The 18,000-nt window shown below is 38.0% G+C and overlaps 1 protein-coding gene across 9 annotated transcripts in view; it reads left to right on the top strand.

Moving 5' to 3' along the window:
• The window catches only part of ASCC1 (activating signal cointegrator 1 complex subunit 1), a 110,325-nt gene that overhangs the window by 69,377 nt on the left and 22,948 nt on the right, over positions 1-18,000 (top strand). For 7 of the 9 annotated variants that reach the window (XR_009536182.1, XM_060126779.1, XM_060126773.1 and 4 more), the window contains 2 exons: positions 1,289-1,413; positions 7,124-7,209. Coding sequence is in view for 8 of the 9 variants with exons in the window: in XM_060126779.1 (XP_059982762.1) it covers positions 1,289-1,413; positions 7,124-7,209 (211 nt within the window). In the remaining variant the exon portion in view is untranslated. The remainder of the gene's footprint in view (positions 1-1,288; positions 1,414-7,123; positions 7,210-18,000) is intronic. The other 2 variants (XM_060126780.1, XM_060126781.1) reach the window with 1 other exon arrangement.

Genomic DNA, 18,000 nt, shown 5'->3' with positions numbered 1-18,000 from the left:
AGGGCCACTTGCATCTGGGAAAAGAAATGGTATGTGGCACAAAGAGTATTACTAGTATGTACATCTAAAATGTAAAATCTTAAAAAATGTGAAATCTATTGTTCATTAGTACACTGGCGACGAATGAAAGATTTTGAGGTGGGGAAGTCAATTAGCATGCAGCACAAATCTCAAAAAAAGCCAAGGGAAAGGTTGAAAGGAACAGGCTGCTCCCTGCGCTCATCAGGTGCACTGCTCTGTCATTTGATGCAGACCTCCACATCAGTACCCATGTTCAGTGAGAACTGCAGGCTCAGGTTGGACATCTGGTCACACTATGTAAAAGCCACAGGCTGAACTTCACCATCAGATGAGTGAGTGGTCACAGAAGATGGCTGCTTTCTGAGGCCTAGGGCCAAGATCTGCTCCACCTCATCCTCGATGGGATAATGACCCCCTCTCAGTGGCACAACTGGCAAAGTTCTTCAGAATTGAAGGGGAGATAAAGAGTTTTTCAGAAAAACAAAAACTGAAGGAGTTCATTGCCACTAGACCAGCCTTACAAGAAATGTTAGAATTCTTTAAGCTGTTGATCAAAACACCTGAACAGAGTGAAAACTTCCTGTGCAAGAATTGTTTCTGGTGGAGGTATTGGAATGAACAGCCATCATCAAGATAGAACTCACCCGCTGCAGAACCGTTAGTGCTTAGAGCCAGCTGGAGTCCATTTGGAGACATCAGTTATGTGGCCTGTGGATTTTCCTATAGTTGTCTTCATTGGTACTACACTTCTGCCTTAGTCAACACTGATGTAGTGGCCAGGGCTGCTGGGATTTTCACAGTGCATGCTCCTTCCCAATGAGCAAATGTCTGAGAGTCATGCCAGACCTCATTTGATCCTGGCAGAAACACATCAACTACAGTAGCTTTTGGTTCTGGATGAACCAATAAAGCACTTTCTTTTAGACAGCTCTCTGCTGAACCTGGCTTCTTGTGTAAGATTTCCAAGATCATAAACTTCCATCTTCCTTCAAGGCCATGCTTAAACTTCCTGTGAAAACCTGGCCCCTCCAAGTATAGTTGATCACTCCCTTACACTCACCATGATGTTGTGCAGTTGTTTCCAGGTGTCTTGTCCACAAGACATGTGTGCTTCATGATGGTGGGGACTGCAGCCTTATTTACTTCCTCTTCTTTTGAGGGCCTTGTACGGTGACTGGCTCAGAGTAGATGCTTCATAAATGTGAATTAGTAATCAGGGTTCAGGAGTTTACTGAGATTTCTGTACTTCTTTCTTCAATTTCTCCAGGCTGCAGGAATTGGTTGATCGAGTACTGGAACGTTTTCAGGCATCTGGACTAATAGTGAAAGAGTGGAATAGTGTGAAACTCCATGCTACAGTCATGAATACTCTATTCAGGAAAGACCCCAATGGTAAGTGCTTCATAGAACCACAGCACAGTTTGTGGTCAACAAGGCCTAATGATGTCCCTGGGGTTTGAAGAGAATGGGCTATCAAAGAATCTCTGCTGGGCTTCCCTGGTGGCGCAGTGGTTGAGAGTCCGCCTGCTGATGCAGGGGACACGGGTTCGTGCCCCGGTCCGGGAAGATCCCACATGCCACATAGTGGCTAGGCCCGTGAGCCAGGGCCTCTGAGCCTGCGCGTCCGGAGCCTGTGCTCCGCAGCGGGAGAGGGAGAGGCCACAACAGTGAGAGGTCCGTGTACCGCAAAAAAAAAAGAATCTCTGCTACATCTTCTGTTTTAGATCCATTAGCTTGTTTTGATGAGCGCAGTGGAAGGGGGCAGGGACATATCTAGCATGGGACTGTAGCATTCCAAATCTTTTATTTCTGTCGCACATAGGGTTGCCAGATATAGCAAATAAACATACAGGATGCCCAAGTAAATTTCAGGTGGAAAATGAATAATTGTTTTAGTGTAGGTATGTCCCATGAAATACATGGCAGCTTTTTCTTTTTTTTATAAAACAAGAAAGAAGATTAACTAGTAAAGGTAAATGTTAGAGCAGTGATTCTCAACTAGAGGCAGTTTTACCCCCAGAGGACATTTGGATTGTCTGAAGACATTTTTGGTTGTCACAGTTAGGGGGCTGGGAGTGAGTTGCTACTGGCATCTAATGGGTAGAGGTCAGGGGTTCTGCTTAACCCTCTACAATGCACAGGACAACCCCTCATAACAAAGAATTATTCAGCCCCAAATGTCAGTAGCACCAAGGTTGAAAAACCTTGTGTTAGAGTAATGTTTTTTTCCCTCATGAATCTAAACCTTCATATAAAAATGCCTGTTTTAACCCTTTATTTGAGATAATAATCTACATTTTAATAAGGATTATTTTTCTTCCCATCCTCACCCACCAAGTCAAAGCTGTCAAGCACACATTCAGCATCTATCTGATCAGGAGCTACAAATTCAAGTTATGTGCAGCTTCTTCTTCAAAGCCCTGTTGTTTAAAATATACCAGCACCAAAACTCCATATTCAGGTTTTATTATATTTGTTAGGACCCTGACCTTGGTTTTAGAAAGTCTACGTTGGAAGAGGACTACATCAGGACTCCATCAGAACCCATGAACTATTTATAGATTTATAGTTTAGGACAGTTTTTGTGTCCCTTTTTACAGAAGTACATCTTTTAATTTCTTCAGATATATACCAGAGAACTCAACTGTAAGTTGTTTGGTTTGGTTAGCGCCATTGTTGGACTAAGAGATATGTAGCTAATCCAATTCTTAGTTCTAGTGTTAACTGTTTTATGATGCTACATTGTATTTTCTTTAAGACTTTTCTAAATAAATCAGTGTTTTACCTTTCAGAGCACTGAGATCAAAAAACATTCAGATGACTCAGTCAAAGCCTATGGACTCTGGGTAGTTAGTAGAATCCGAAGCTCTCTACTTATTCTTGTTCTGATGGAATATATTTCTTTCATTTGGATAGTGGTATTGCAGAAGACCATTTGGAATTCCAGAAAAAATTTTTTTATGGAATATTTGATATAAATTATAATGTAAGTTATCTAATGGGAACATTTAAAGGAGTTTGTGGTATTTATTTTGTTCTGGACAGTTTTTAAAATTTATTTATTTTAATTAATTTATTTTTGGCTGCGTTGGGTCTTCGTTGCTGCGCGCAGGCTTTCTCTAGTTGTGCCGAGCGGGGGCTACTCTTCGTTGCAGTGCATGGGCTCTAGGCACATGGGCTTCAGTAGTCGTGGCACACAGGCTTAGTTGCTCCACAGCATGTGGGGTCTTCCCGGACCAGGACTTGAACCCGTGTCTCCTGCATTGGCAGGTGGATTCTTAACCACTGCGCCACCAGGGGAGCCCTGGTCAGTCAGTTTTAATCTTGGAAAACACTGTTAGATCCCCTGAGGTGGTGTACATTTTAACATCATCACGTAAAGACAGAGGTTCAGAACTCTAACGTACGCTCTAGGGACTTCCCTGGTGGTCCAGCGGTTAAGACTCTGTGCTCTCAATGCAGGGGGCCCGGGTTCGATCTCTGGTCAGGGAACTAGATCCTTCATGTATGCCGCAACTAAGATCCTGCGTGCTGCAACTAAGACCTGGCGCAGCCAAGTTAATTAATTAATTAATTAAAAATAAGGTACACTCTAATTCAGGGGTCCCCAACCCCCAGGGCGCAAAGCAGGAGGTGAGTGGCGGACAAGCAAGGGAAGCTTCATCTGCCGCTCCCCATTGGTCTCATTACTGCCTGAGCCATTCCCTCCACCCTGGTCTGTGGAAAAATTGTCTTCCATGAAACCAGTCCCTGGTGCCAAAGAGGTTGGGGACTGCTGCTCTAATTCATTGGTTCAGAAGTTACATTGTATCTAGCACCATCCAATAGGACTTTATATGATGATAGAAATATTCCATATCTGTGAAATTCAGTATGGTAGCCACTATCCACATGTGGTTATTGAGTACTTGAAGATGGCTGGCTAGTGAGACTGAGAAAGTGAACTTTTAATTAATTTAAATTTAAATAAGTACTTCCCTGGAGGTCCAGTGGTTAAGACTTCGAGCTCACAATGCAGGGGGCACAGGTTCGATCCCTGGTCAGGGAACTAAGATACTGTATGCAGCATGGCATGGCCAAAAAAAAAGAAATTTAAATAATCACATGTGGCTAGTGGCTACTGTTTTGGACAGTGCAGTATTTTATTAGACATGTGATACTATCAGTAATACATTCTGCATCTGTCCTAGTCCTTAAATCTTAGTTCAGAGCTCTTACAACTATACCATACCCCATTATTAACTAACCTCTTAACATAAAAGAGTTGAATTATATAGGAATCTGTATCTTTTAAATTGTGTGGATCCAGATGCATATTCGGTTGGCACCAGAGCTTCATGAAAGAAAATGTTCTGTGTTCACAGTCTAGTTATCCTTTCCTGTTGACATATATTTTAAATATAACAGCTTTAGTGAGATGTAATTCATATACCATATAATTCACCTATTTAAAGTATAGTGAGTAATGTAACCGTTACCACAGTAAATTTTAGAATATTTTCATCACCCCAAAAAGAAACTCCATAGTTATTGGCAGTGACTCCCCATTTTTCCCTTACTCTTCAGTCCTTAGGCACCACCAGTCTAATTTTTGTCCAATGAATTTGCCTTTTTTGCATATTTCTTATAAATAGAATCATGCAATGTGTGATCTTCTGTGACTGACTTCTTTCACTTAGCATAATGTTTATAAGGTTCATCCATGTTATAGCATGTATCAAATGTCATTCCTTTTTATTACCAAATAATAATCCATTGTATGGACATAACACATTTTATTTATCCATTCATCAGCTGATGGACATTTCTGTTGTTTCCACTTTTTGGCTATTATGAATAATGCTGCTGTGAACATTTATGTATGTGTTTTTGTGTGGGCATATGTTTTCATTTCTATTAGGTATATACTTAAGTGTGAAATTGCTGCATCATGATATCAGTATGTTTAACTTTTTGAGGAACTGCCAGACTGTTTTCCAGAGTGGCTGCACCATTTTACATTCCCACAAGCAGTACAATAGTTCCCCCTTATCCACGGGAGATACGTTCCAAGATCCCCAGTGGATGCCTGAAACTACATACCACATTCTGTATTTTTCCTATGCATACATACCTATGATAAAGTTTAATTTATAAATTAGGTACAGTAAGAGATTAACAACTAATAATAAAATAGAAGAATTAAACGATATACTGTAATTAAAAGTGTATGACTGCTGTCTGTCTCTCTCAAAATTTTTTATTGTACAAATTTAGTGCCTTTTCCATTTTCACTAAGCACTTACCATGCACTGTGACCGTAACTTTTGCAGTTTTTGAGGTGTGACAGCAAAGCTAGTACGAATCTCTTTTTCCTTCTTCCTAATTTCACGGATAGAAGATTTGTTCTTAATGTAGATATTAGCAAACCTCAGCATATGATCTTTTTCTTTCCTTATTAAGTCAAGAACTTTCACAATTTCACTTAAAGGAAGCACTTTATGGCTTTTCTTTGGCATATCCGAATTGCTGGCATCATTATTCTTGCCTTTGGGGCCATTATTAAGTACAATAAGGGTGACTTGAATACAAGCACTGCAATACCTTGACAGTCAATCTGATAACAGAGAGGGTGAGATACGCTGGACAAAGGGATGACACTTTCTGGGTGGGACAGATCACGCTACTCAGAATGGTGCACAATTCAAAACTTAGGAATTGTTTATTTCTGGAATTTTCCATTTAATATTTTTGGACCTCGGTTGACCATGAGTAACTGAAGCCATGGAAAGCAAAACCATGAATAAGGGGGGACGAGAGCATATGAGGGTCTCAATTTCTCTACATCTTTATCTGCACTTGTTATTACTTTTTTATTATTGCCATCATTTGGGGTGTGAAGTGGTGTCTCCTTGTGACTTTGATTTACATTCCCCTTATGGCTAGTGCTACTTATAGATTTTGCACCTGTCATTTTAATCTTCAGATTTCATTACTGCTTTTTTATTGACATTTACTTAGTATGAATTTACTTTAAATTTTCACATCTCCTTTTAACAAGGAACCTATTTTTAAGTTGTGAAATATGCATGGGATTGGGATCTTGGATTAAGAGAATAGTTCTCATTAGAAAAATAGTCCTGTAGTTACCCAGGTATAATTCCAGTGGGCTAGCTAAAATATATTATGTTCATGGAGTTAGCACTTTGGATGTATTTTATCAGTTCTGACATGGTAATCTCCATACAATAAAAGAATCTCCATACAATAAAAGAATATACTCAAAAGTAGAAGTACAAATATTTTTGAGTGTCTGTTGATAGGCAGGAAAGGTTTGATATTTCAGAAAATATTCTGATAAATAATTTTTGAAGATGCTTTGAATTTTATATACCCTGGATTCTTCTCTGTCTTGTGTTTTTCTCTTGAAAAGGCTATAGAATACATTGTTTTGCTTTTACTTGCCAGTTATCCCTTTCCTTTGATATCCTTTTTTCTGCTGCATTTGAAAGACATCTTTTGGGATAAGCAAGCTAAATTAATGCAAGAAGTTAGAATACAGCTTTGGTGAGGCTAAGGTCATAGATTTGCAAATTTCTGTGTAGAATGTCAGGATACCTTTGATTGCAACTGAAGAGGTTTTTCTCATTCGGGGGGAGTCCTTAAATCAACCCAAAGCATAGTTGCCAGCATTTTTGACTAGTTAATGTGTGAACTTCTGTATATTTTTATGTATTTAGAAATGCATGCAGCTTATATAAAATCTCGGGGTTTTAGACTACAAGGAACCTTTGGAAATCACCTTGTCTTAACCTCTAACTTTGTACATGAGGAACTGAGGTCCATAGAGGAGACATAAACTGCCTAAGAATATGGTTAGTTATGTAGTTTATATTCAGTGAGTACTTGGACAGTGTTCAATGAATAAATATATATCAGTTGATGACAGAGCTGAGACTAGATGCTGGGTCTCTTGACTCATAGCCTGATGTATTTCCCTCCATATTATGTCACTTTCCAGGTAGTACATGAAGATCTTGCTAGTTGTCCCTGTAGCAGTGCAAGAGAAAACAGATACATAACCCAGGCTTCTCTTCTAACATTGTCTTTGGAATATTTACAGCTGAAGGCAGGTACAACCTCTACACAACAGATGGCAAATATGCCTTCAAGGAAAGAGAATCATTTGATGGCCGAAACATTTTGAAGGTCAGTATGAAGCAGAGTGAATTGGAAACCTTTGGCATGTGTCCTAAAATAAGGGAGGACAATAAGTGGTTCTCCTTTTAACAGTAAAGTATATTTTTCTCATATTTCCCATGAGGATTATTGATTGAAAGGACTGTTAAAATTGTTTTTCATTGTCCTAAAAGAGAAATCTTTTTTGACTTGTTAAAAGGCTGTTGGTATCTCTTAGAGTACTTGAAACTGATGATTTAAGAAACAAGTATAGTGACTATTTGGATCCATAGGAATAAGTTGATTTTAACCTTGTGAGTCTTGCTCTGTATTTTACCTCTGGAGGACTGAGTGTGCATTTTTTTAAGTGAAAAAGAATAGTTTGTCTTGTTCTAGTAGATTTTTCTCTTCACCCACAAAGTCGCTCTCCAAAGTTCCTGTATAATCTATTTTTACTCAGGAACAGCCCATGTACTAAAAGCTCGGTGGTCCATTTCTGACTGTTGAGGATTTGCTTCTGAGCGTTAAATTAACCTATGAAATTCAAATAAAAAGGGTTCTTTAGGATTGCATTTATCTTTCTACCACAGACCACATTCTGTAACATCCACAGTTTATGCCCTCTCTATCAGGTTAACATACCATTGTGCCTCTGTGCAAAGAGAAACATAAGTTGATACCAAAGGAGAGGTTTTTGATTCTTCATTTTACTTGTTCTATAATGATGTAGGTCATACATTTTCAAGGCCATGGGTGTTTTTTGGAGCTGGGAGGGAGAGTATGTATATAATAACTTCAGAATAAGCTCTAGCTTTAAAAATGTTTTTTCTTTTTCCTTCCTTCCTCCATTCCCTTATCTTATCACTTGACAGTTTTGTTGCCAAATGCCTAATATGACCTCATTGCATATAATTAATGACATCACTGTTCAGCTGCTGCAAGCTCCTCACTGCAGAGCCTAACAGAGCAATGACAGCGTTCACTTAGGCAGGCATTCCTGCCTTGTGGGGAAGGGGCTTTGCAGGGCTTTGTTGATTCCTTCTTTTACTTGATACCTTTTCTCTCTTTGAGTAATTTTCTTGTCTTCAAAGTAGCTATTGTAGATTTGGTTTGAGTGGCAAGCTGCTAATGAATTCAGTTGCAGTTTACTTATTTTCCCAGGCCACAGCTTCATTGTATGAATCTTTCTCCTCCTCTAGCTCATTTCCTGGGGCTTTTTAAATAATAGCATTAATTACTTTACTTTTTTGTTATTGTTAATTTGATTAAGAAAAAAACTAGACAGATGGGGAAAGAAATCTGTTGGAATGACTCAAGCCAACTTGGTTCCTTTGAAATTAGAATTAAAGCCCAAAAGGTATGTTGATGCAAGTGTAGTGTGAGGTGCTTTAACATCTGTAAGAGGGAGGTAACAGCAGGGAGCCTGAGAAGTTGCTGTATGAACAGTATGGATCTCTCATTGAATATTTAATTTCTCTCATTCTGGAAAGTCAGTTTTCCATTTAAAGATGCTTGGCTTGGAAATCTTCCTAACCCACCCCAGTGATGACACGGCTGTAGCTCCCTCTAGTGTTGACGAAAGCTTGCTATAGTAGTTGTACCCTTACTCTTAAGGCCTAATTGGAATTTTAGAGCTGGGCCCAGCTAGGTACTTGGAAACTATTTAATCCAGTTCCTCATTTTACTCTCTAAGGGTGTGAGATCCAATATGGTTAAAATGTTTTGCCAAAGGTTAACGCTAGATAGTAGCAGAGTCTGAATCAGAACAAAAAGATTCAAAGCTCACAAGTTAGCAATGTCTCTACTCTCTTCCATAAAGATGCTCAGTGTTTAGGTAGAAATCAGTAGATATTTGAAACTGGGCCTATCTGAATTGTGAAAATATCTGACTAGACATAAATGTTGAGGCAATGGGTGTGCCAGTTAGTCTAAAACTGGCTAATTAAGAATTAGACTTTTGAGTTGAATATAATACTAACACCAACAGAAATACTTATTGACTGTATACCATCTGTCAGACTATGTGCCCTATAGATAAAAGTCATTATGATACAGTCCTTACCTTCCAGGAGCTTCCTGTCTTTGAGAGATACAGCTGGTTAATAGGTAATTACCATATAAAATGATGGGGGCAAATTATGAAATGGAGGGGAAGTACCTTTGAGCACAGGTAGTTGTAACAAAGTATCTTTTGATAGAATTTCCAATATATTACTTTTTTTTTTGTAAACTTATTTATTTATTTTTGGCTGCATTGGGTTTCATTCTGGTGCACGGGCTTCTCATTGCAGTGGCCTCTCTTGTTGTGCAGCACGGGCTCTAGGCGTGTGGGCTTCAGTAGTTGTGACACGTGGGCTCTAGAGCACAGCCTCAGTAGTCGTGGCACACAGGCTTAGTTGCTTTGCAGCATGTGGGATCTTCCCGGACCAGGGCTCAAACCCGTGTCCCCTGCATTGGCAGGTAGATTCTTAACCACTGCGCCACCAGGGAAGTCCCCCCAGTATATTACTTTTTAATCATTAGTTCCAGAAAATATAATCTTTCACTTACATTTAATCAAAGGAATTAACTTTTCTTTGAGAATAAAGATAAAATGTGGCATCCAACAACTAGCCCCCCAAACACACAAGCAGTAATAACTGTATTTATGAAGTAGCTATAGCAGCCCACTTTTTGGAATTACAAGACAAGTCTTTCTCAACTGGAACATTAGAACCCATGGCCCCTGAATCCCTTGCAAAAAAAAAAAAAAGATTTAAAAAACTGATGGATTATACATAGTTTTTGTACCAGATATAATTATTATGTTTAGAAAGGGAAAAAAATCACTTTGATTAACAAGATAGGAACTGACTTGGAATAAACAGAAAGGTTAACTGCATTGATTGTTAAGGATCCCAAGCATATGTGTACAGCATATTAACAGCTACATAGGTCAAGGATCAGGAATGCTGGTGATGGGAAGCAGCCTTGGAAAAAAATCAACTTCATCTGCTATTCAAAGAGAAACAAAACGAAAATGCAAGTCATTGCTCATTGCTGTAAGAATTTAATGAGTAACAGCCAATTGCTATTCTACTCCATGAAGAGAATTGGTCCTTTTGGCTTGGTGTAGTATTATGTGTTTCGGATGCCTTAATAAGAAAAGAAAACTCCAACTCTTGGAGGTAGAAGCCACATTTTTCTTTTGTATAGCTCTTTTGAGAGTTGTTGCAGCTATTATAGACTAGTATCTGGTTATCCCTAGTTAAAATAAGAATTTTCTTACCCTAAGAAAGACTTTGAAAGAAGAACTGACAACTAAAGAATCATTCCGCGTGTTTTTCAAACCAGAAAAGGAATATATTTAGTAGTAGCATTTTTTTATGGAAGACTGACAGATAGCTCTGAAAGGAGGATATACAAGTGAAGAAGACCTAGGCCAAATTAATAGGATAGTGTCCTGTCAGAGGGTTTCCATTTCTCATCTAACAGATAGGAGCAAAGATGTAGTTTGTTTGTCTATAATGCAGTGATAAACTTGTAAATGGAGAAATCATGCTGATCTAAAGATGTAATGCAGGAAATAACTGCTCCCTCGCTAGCTAAAAGTAGAATGGTCATTAACTGCCAGTTTCTGGAGAGAGAAGTGGTCTTAATGGCAGTCTGTTTGGGGGACTTATGAAATGGTCTTATGCAATCGAATCAGTATTCCAAGACTGTGCTCTCAGCAGATTGAATAGGGGTACAGTAGTAACTGTTTAAAAGCATAGCTTCTAACTGCAAAGTGAAGAGGAGACATTAGAGCCCTAGGTTGTACTCACCAGAGATGATTTGGTACAAATAAAGGCACAATAATATATTTGGGAAGGAATAGACAGTACTGTAGGTCCGAAATCAAAGGACACTGTGAAAGTGCCATTTCTTTAGATACTTAAAAATCCTGGAACAAAGTGATGCTGGGAAGACTGGACAGCTTCATGTAGAAGAATGAAATTAGAACACTCCCTAACACCATACACAAAAATAAACTCAAAATGGATTAAAGACCTAAATGTAAGGCCAGAAACTATAAAACTCTTAGAGGAAAACATAGGAAGAACACTCTTTGACATAAATCACAGCAAGATCCTTTTTGACCCAACTCCTAGAGAAATGGAAATAAAAATAAAAATAAACAAATGGGACATAATGAAACTTAAAAGCTTTTGCACAGCAAAGGAAACCATAAACAAGATGAAAAGACAACCCTCAGAATGGGAGAAAATATTTGCAAATGAACCAACTGACAAAGGATTAATCTCTAAAATTTATAAGCAGCTCTTACAGCTCAATATCAAAAAAACAAACAATCCAATCCAAAGATGGGCAGAAGACCTAAATAGACATTTCTCCAAAGAAGATATACAGATTGCCAACAAACACATGAAAGGATGCTCAACATCACTAATCATTAGAGAAATGCAAATCAAAACTACAATGAGGTATCACCTCACACCAATCAGAATGGCCATCATCAAAAAATCTACGAGCAATAAATGCTGGAGAGGGTGTGGAGAAAAGGGAACCCTCTTGCACTGTTGGTGGGAATGTACATTTATACAGCCACTATGGAGAGCAGTATGGAGTTTCCTTAAAAAACTAAAAATAGAACTACCATATGACCCAGCAATCCCACTACTGGGCATATACCCCGAGAAAACCATAATTCAAAAGAGTCATGTACCACAATGTTCATTGCAGCTCTATTTACAATAGTCCGGACATGGAAGCAACCTAAGTGTCCATCGACAGATGAATGGTTAAAGAAGATGTGGCACATATATACAATGGAATATTACTCAGCCATAAAAAACAAATGAAATTGAGTTATTTGTAGTGAGGTGGATGGACCTAGAGTCTGTCATACAGAGTGAAGTAAGTCAGAAAGAGAAAAACAAATACTGTATGCTAACACATATATATGGAATCTAAAAAAAAAAAAAAGGTTCTGAAGAACCTAGGGGCAGGACAGGAATAAAGACGCAGACATAGAGAATGAACTTGAGGACACGGGGAGGGGGAAGGGTAAGCTGGACGAAGTGAGAGAGTGGCATGGACATACATACACTACCAAATGTAAAATAGATAGCTAGTGGAAAGCAGTCGCATAGCACAGGGAGATCATCTCAGTGCTTTGTGACCACCTAGAGGGGTGGGATAAGGAGGGTGGGGGGGAGATGCAAGAGGGAGGGAATATGGGGATATATGTATATGCATGGCTGATTCACTTTGTTATACAGTAGAAATTAACACAACATTGTAAAGCAATTATACTCCAATAAAGATGCTAAAAAAAAAATCCTGGAACATATAAAGTAAGTAAAAAAAAGAGATGAATTTTTTTATATATATAAGAATATTTAAATTTAGAGAAAGAGGGAATTGGCAGTATTTAACTATATTAATATTTAATAGTACTTTATCTGAAAATATGTTTTAAATCTAGCTAGGTACATTGAGACTTTTCTTGAAAGATGTAAATGAGAGTAACTCAAGTATTTCATTCATTTTTGCTTTGCTCCATTGCTGCCTCTTAAAGTTCTTTAAAAGGACAGTTAGAATGAATGCATTTAAATGAGAGCTTTATTTAGTTTTCTTTACTTAGAGAAGTTTCTATAAAGGGAGCTGTTTAAAAATACATACTATTTATTCTCTTTGGTAAAAGTTCATAAAACATATATGTACTTTTAAACAAATAATCATAAAGTGAACACTGTAACTACTACCAAGGTCAAAAAGCAGAATGTGCCTCACATGTCCTTCCCTGGCCAACTCTGTGGTCTATTTGTCCTAAGGTAACAAAGGCACAATTAAGTTCTTAAATACTGTTAGTGAAGAGGCTTGTTTTCAATGATTACTTGTTTCAGAGTATTAGAAGAATATTGAAAAGATGAAATTATTTTTTCAAGGGAAGAGAGATTAGATTGAGAACTCGATAGTAATTTTTTTTTTAAAGATATTAATGACTACAGAGGAAGACTAGCATTTAGAAAGTATATTATTTCTAAGGGAGAAAATATTGTGTTTTTTATTATCCAATTCAGTATTAAGCCACGTTACATACTGTTCTTGAAAATTACTTCTTAGTCACATGGCTCTTCTTTAGAATTTTTTTTTTCAAAACTCACCTTTCGCAGAAAGCCTTTCCTTGAAAATCTATCACTAAATGTTCCATTGCACTATTATATCACTATGAATAACAGCAAATTGAATGTAGAAAAAAGTTGCTATGTCTCATTACCACCGTAGCTATGGTGTCATTTTTACTACCTGATATTTCTATGACTTGAATTTTTTTTTTTTTTTTGGCCGCACTGCACGGCTTGCGGGATCTTAGTTCCCTGATCAGGGGATCGAACCTGGGCCCTGGCAGTGAAAGTGCCGAGTCCCAACCACTGGACTGCCAGGGAATTCCTGAAATTTTAATTTAAGTAAAATCACTAAGCAGGTGTCACTTTCTATTTAAGCTATTTATGCTTATACACTGTTGACATTTATTAACTTCACTTGGGCATACTAATATTTTGTAAGAGCTTTTATCCACAGCATTGGAAGCAATCACATCATTCTTGACAATCATGTAAAATAGGCAGCTTGTTAGAGGAGCAAATGTACAACTTTCTAGAGAATTTCACTTGGAAAATAAAAGCAAGATGTTGTGGAAAAGGCTTCTGTGAGAAGAGAGTTCATAGAAATAACATATATACTCACATATGTATATATTAATTAAGGATTGGAAGATAAAGCTAAGGAAATCTCTGGCAAAGTGGAGAGATAGAAAATATGAGGGGAAAATCTGACAAAGAGGACCCTCAGGCAGTGCAAAAATTAACTGTTAGGGTTCTAAAAGGAGAAAACAGACCTTGGAGTCTTGAACTTGGATGAAAGAGCCTCTGGACTGGCAGTGTTCCCAGGTACTTGGCAATAGTAAAGAAAAATCGTTTCTGGAAGAAAGTTCTATCACCCTCTGCCTAAAAATATTCTTCCAAGGAACTTTTGCCCCCAAAACAGCCAACACACAAAGATAACTAGGCATATGAGGAAACCACTCACCATAAGCAAACAGACATCCAGAACTCATAAAGACATGAAATACTAGAATTATCAGACTTAGGCTAAAACAACTTTTTTATCAGGTAATTGGGAACTATTGCAAAGAAAAAGTGATGTAGCAGTTCTGAAAAGAACCAAGTAGAAATGCTAGAACTGTAAAAATGCAATAACTGAACTTAAGAGCTCAATGGATGGGGTTTAGCAGCAAGTTAGCAAATTAGATAGAGCTGCAGAGGGAAGTAGTGAAGTGGAAATTGTCACAAGAAATTATCCAACATGTTGCATGGGCAGAGGGGGAAGGTAAAAATTACAGATGAGAGAAAAAGAGACATATAGGATAGAGTGACAAGATCTAATATACATTTAATTGGAGTCCCAGAAGGAGAGGAAAGAGAGAATGGACCAGAGCTAATGAAAGACATCAACCTACAGATTAAAGAAGCCAAATGAATTCCAAACAGTTTTGTTAAGTGAGCCTATATTGCACTTTTCTTTCCTACAGCTTGTGAGTGAATCATGGACAACGTGAACTAAACTACTTTAAAAAGGCCCCAGCACTTTTAAAAATGAATGTCTAGAGTTTGTTGGCAGTATCCACATTACAAAGAACAAAACGCAGGAAATCAGTGAAAGAATGGTTTTCTTAAAGTAGGTTATAAAAAAAAAAGAAAGAAGGGAAAAAGGTATCCAGGAATTCTCTTTACTATTTTTGTAACTTTTCTGAAAGACTGAAACTACATCATTGTAAAAATTTATAAAAAATAAAAGAAGATGGAAAAACAGACATGCTCTTGGGAGGGGAATAGGACACTAACCATTTGTTATGGTTGTGGGTTTTTTTTTTAAATAACCATCTTCCAGAAAAGTTTGTTGAAGTCATGCCTATGTTTTGTTCCAGCATTTAGGATAGATGTAACTTCTGTTAATTCCTGATCTTACTACAAAATTTGGCCCATTTGATTTCAAGGGGTATAAGAATTTAAGGTAAGGAACAACTTCCTGATTAGGATGTTTCATATTGAGCAAGCTACTAATAAGGTAGCTGCATCTTTCACTAGAATGTTTTTTGTTTTGTTTTATTTAAGAAAATAGAGTCCATTTCTCTTTAAAGCCATTCTTCCCACCAACATCCTTTTCAAACTATTCCATTTAATTCCATGAAACCTATCTGTCAGCTCTGTCATTACACTGAAACCGCACTGTAAAAAGGCACCAGTAGCCCCCTTTTGTCCAGTGCCTTAACCTACTTTACTTTTTTCCCAGTAACCACATTGAGAGTTTTAAGCCCTTTTCTCTTTCAAATGTTCTCTTCTCTTGGCTTTAGTGGCAGTTTTTTCCTTTTTCTAGTTCTACTTTTTTTTTTTTTTTAATTCACTGCCTTGTATGACTACTTCCTAAAGTTTTGTCCTTATCTCTCTGTTTTTCTTTTACTGCAATCTTGTTCTATCCAAATCCTACTCATTCTTCAAAGTCCAGTACAGGTGTTACCTCCTCCATAATGGTAAGGACCATCCCAGTCTATGGCATGCTTTCACCTCTCAGTGCCTTCCCTCCTCTCCTTACTTTGTGCAGACACCATTCACGTGCCTCTCAGCGCTTAGCAATGTCTTTTGAGCCTGGCAAGCATTCAGGAAGCTTTTTCTGGATTGGCTAACTAAAACTTTTTTCTGTAGAAATCAGAAATCTATAAATTTCTATAGAATCTTCCTTTGGCAGAAGAAAAGAAAAAGATTTTGATTGACAAAGGGGATATTTTTTGCCCCTTACTTGAAATTGTAACTCTCAGAGCAGGGTCCTGTACGCTATGGTCTAAGGACCAAATTTGGCCTGTCCCCTGTTTTGTTGTATGGCCCTCAAACTATGAATGGTGTTTATATTTTTTTAATGGTTGAAAAAAATTAAAAGAAGAATAATTTATGACATGTAAAAATTATATGCAATTCAAATATCAGGGTCTCTAAATAAAATTTTATTGGAACACAGTTGTCCTCATTTGTTTATGCACTGATTGCTTTTGTGCCACAGTGCCAAAGTTAAGTAGTTGTGACGAACAACATATGACCACCTGACCCTTTATGGAAAAAGTTTGCTGACCACTGTCTTAAAGGTTAGTGTTTAGTTCAATTTTTTAATTTCACCCAGTGCCCTTTCTGCTTTATGATTAGATATGATGCTTGTATTTAATAGACCTTTAAGATATATTATTTATGTCATAAATATTTAGTTAACAGCAGTCAGTCCTATTGAATTTTCATTTACTTAACTCTTTTCTAGCAAATGTTTCTTTTTAAGAATTAGTTTACTAAATTCAAGAAAAGAGAGCCCCAAGTCAAATATACCTGTAACGCATACTCACAATCCTCCATTAATAAGTGAAGTTCATTTTTCAGTTAAATTTGACTGCAACTTTATTACTTCACATCAGCAAGGTTCAGCTGATAGGAATAATAATGAGCTTGAATTTACATTTAAATTCCTTTTATTTCAAAATACATCCAAAAATAATTTTGTTTCTCTGTGGTGTGCACTAATTAACTTTAAACATGAACAGTGATTTATTTTGCATTTTCATTTATGCCTTATTACCGAATGTATTAATAAAAAGTATTGAATGAAAACTAAAGACCAATGAACTTGTAAGTAAACCTGTGTTAATTTTAAAATTAGCATGAATAAGGCTTCCCTGGTGGTGCAGTGGTTAAGAATCCGCCTGCCAGTGCAGGGGACACGGGTTCAAGCCCTGGTCCTGGAAGATCCCACATGCCGTGGAGCAGCTAAGCCTGTGCACCACAACTACTGAGCCTGTGCTCTAGAGCCCGCGAGCCGCAACTACTGAAGCCCACGTGCCTGGAGCCCGTGCTCTGCAACAAGAGAAGCTGTAGCAATGAGAAGCCTGTGCACCGCAACGAAGAGTAGCCCCTGCTCGCCACAACTAGAGAAAGCCTGTGCGCAGCAGCGAAGACCCAATGCAGCCAAAGATAAATAAAAATAAATAAATTTAAAAATAAATAAAATTAGCATGAGTAGCAGAAAAATGTGGCATTTAGAAAGGAACCTGTGACAAGACATCTTGCCAAAATACGGCCACTCTTGCTTTGCTCTGTTAGTGATAAAATATGGCTCTGTCTACATTCTTTTTTTTTTTCCCATGGGTTTAGAATGCAAGTTTTATTTTTGAATCCCCATTGAAATAAATATGTTAATCTTTGGAAAATATTTAGTTATATGCCAAAAAAATTATCCCTAGAGCTCCCAGTGATAGTCATGCCCCATTCTGGAAAACACTACCATAGGGAATTACTGGAGGTATCCTGGGGAGGTAGGATGAGGCCACTGTTTGTTGAGCAAAGGTCATCTGTGTCCCAAGTAAGCTGCTTGCTGCTGTTCATAATTCTCTGAACCCCAGACCTACCAGCATATTGGATATTATCTTTCCTGGCTGGCAACACTTTGGTGGCTCCCTGTTCTTTTCTAGATAGAAGAGTAAATGCCTTAACATAACCTACAAGGTCCTTGGGGATACTGGGATAGGCCTACCATGGCCCCATCAGGCTGGTGAAGAGAGGGGGACAGGAGACAGGGAGGATCTCCTGGAGGAAGTGACATTTGAGCTGAAGTCTACCGACTTATGGGAGAGAACTAGGTGATGGTGGTGAAGAGCTTTTTTAGGTAGAAGGAACAGCATGTGCAAATTTCCTGAGGCAGGAAGGAACAGTGTGCATGTGAGCACCTGAAAGAGGCACTAGA

Source organism: Lagenorhynchus albirostris, chromosome 16 (genome assembly GCF_949774975.1).
Source record: "Lagenorhynchus albirostris chromosome 16, mLagAlb1.1, whole genome shotgun sequence".
Lineage (NCBI taxonomy): Eukaryota > Metazoa > Chordata > Mammalia > Artiodactyla > Delphinidae > Lagenorhynchus > Lagenorhynchus albirostris.
The sequence above is the reverse complement of the archived record's forward strand: the minus strand, read 5'-3'. Positions and strand labels throughout refer to the sequence as shown.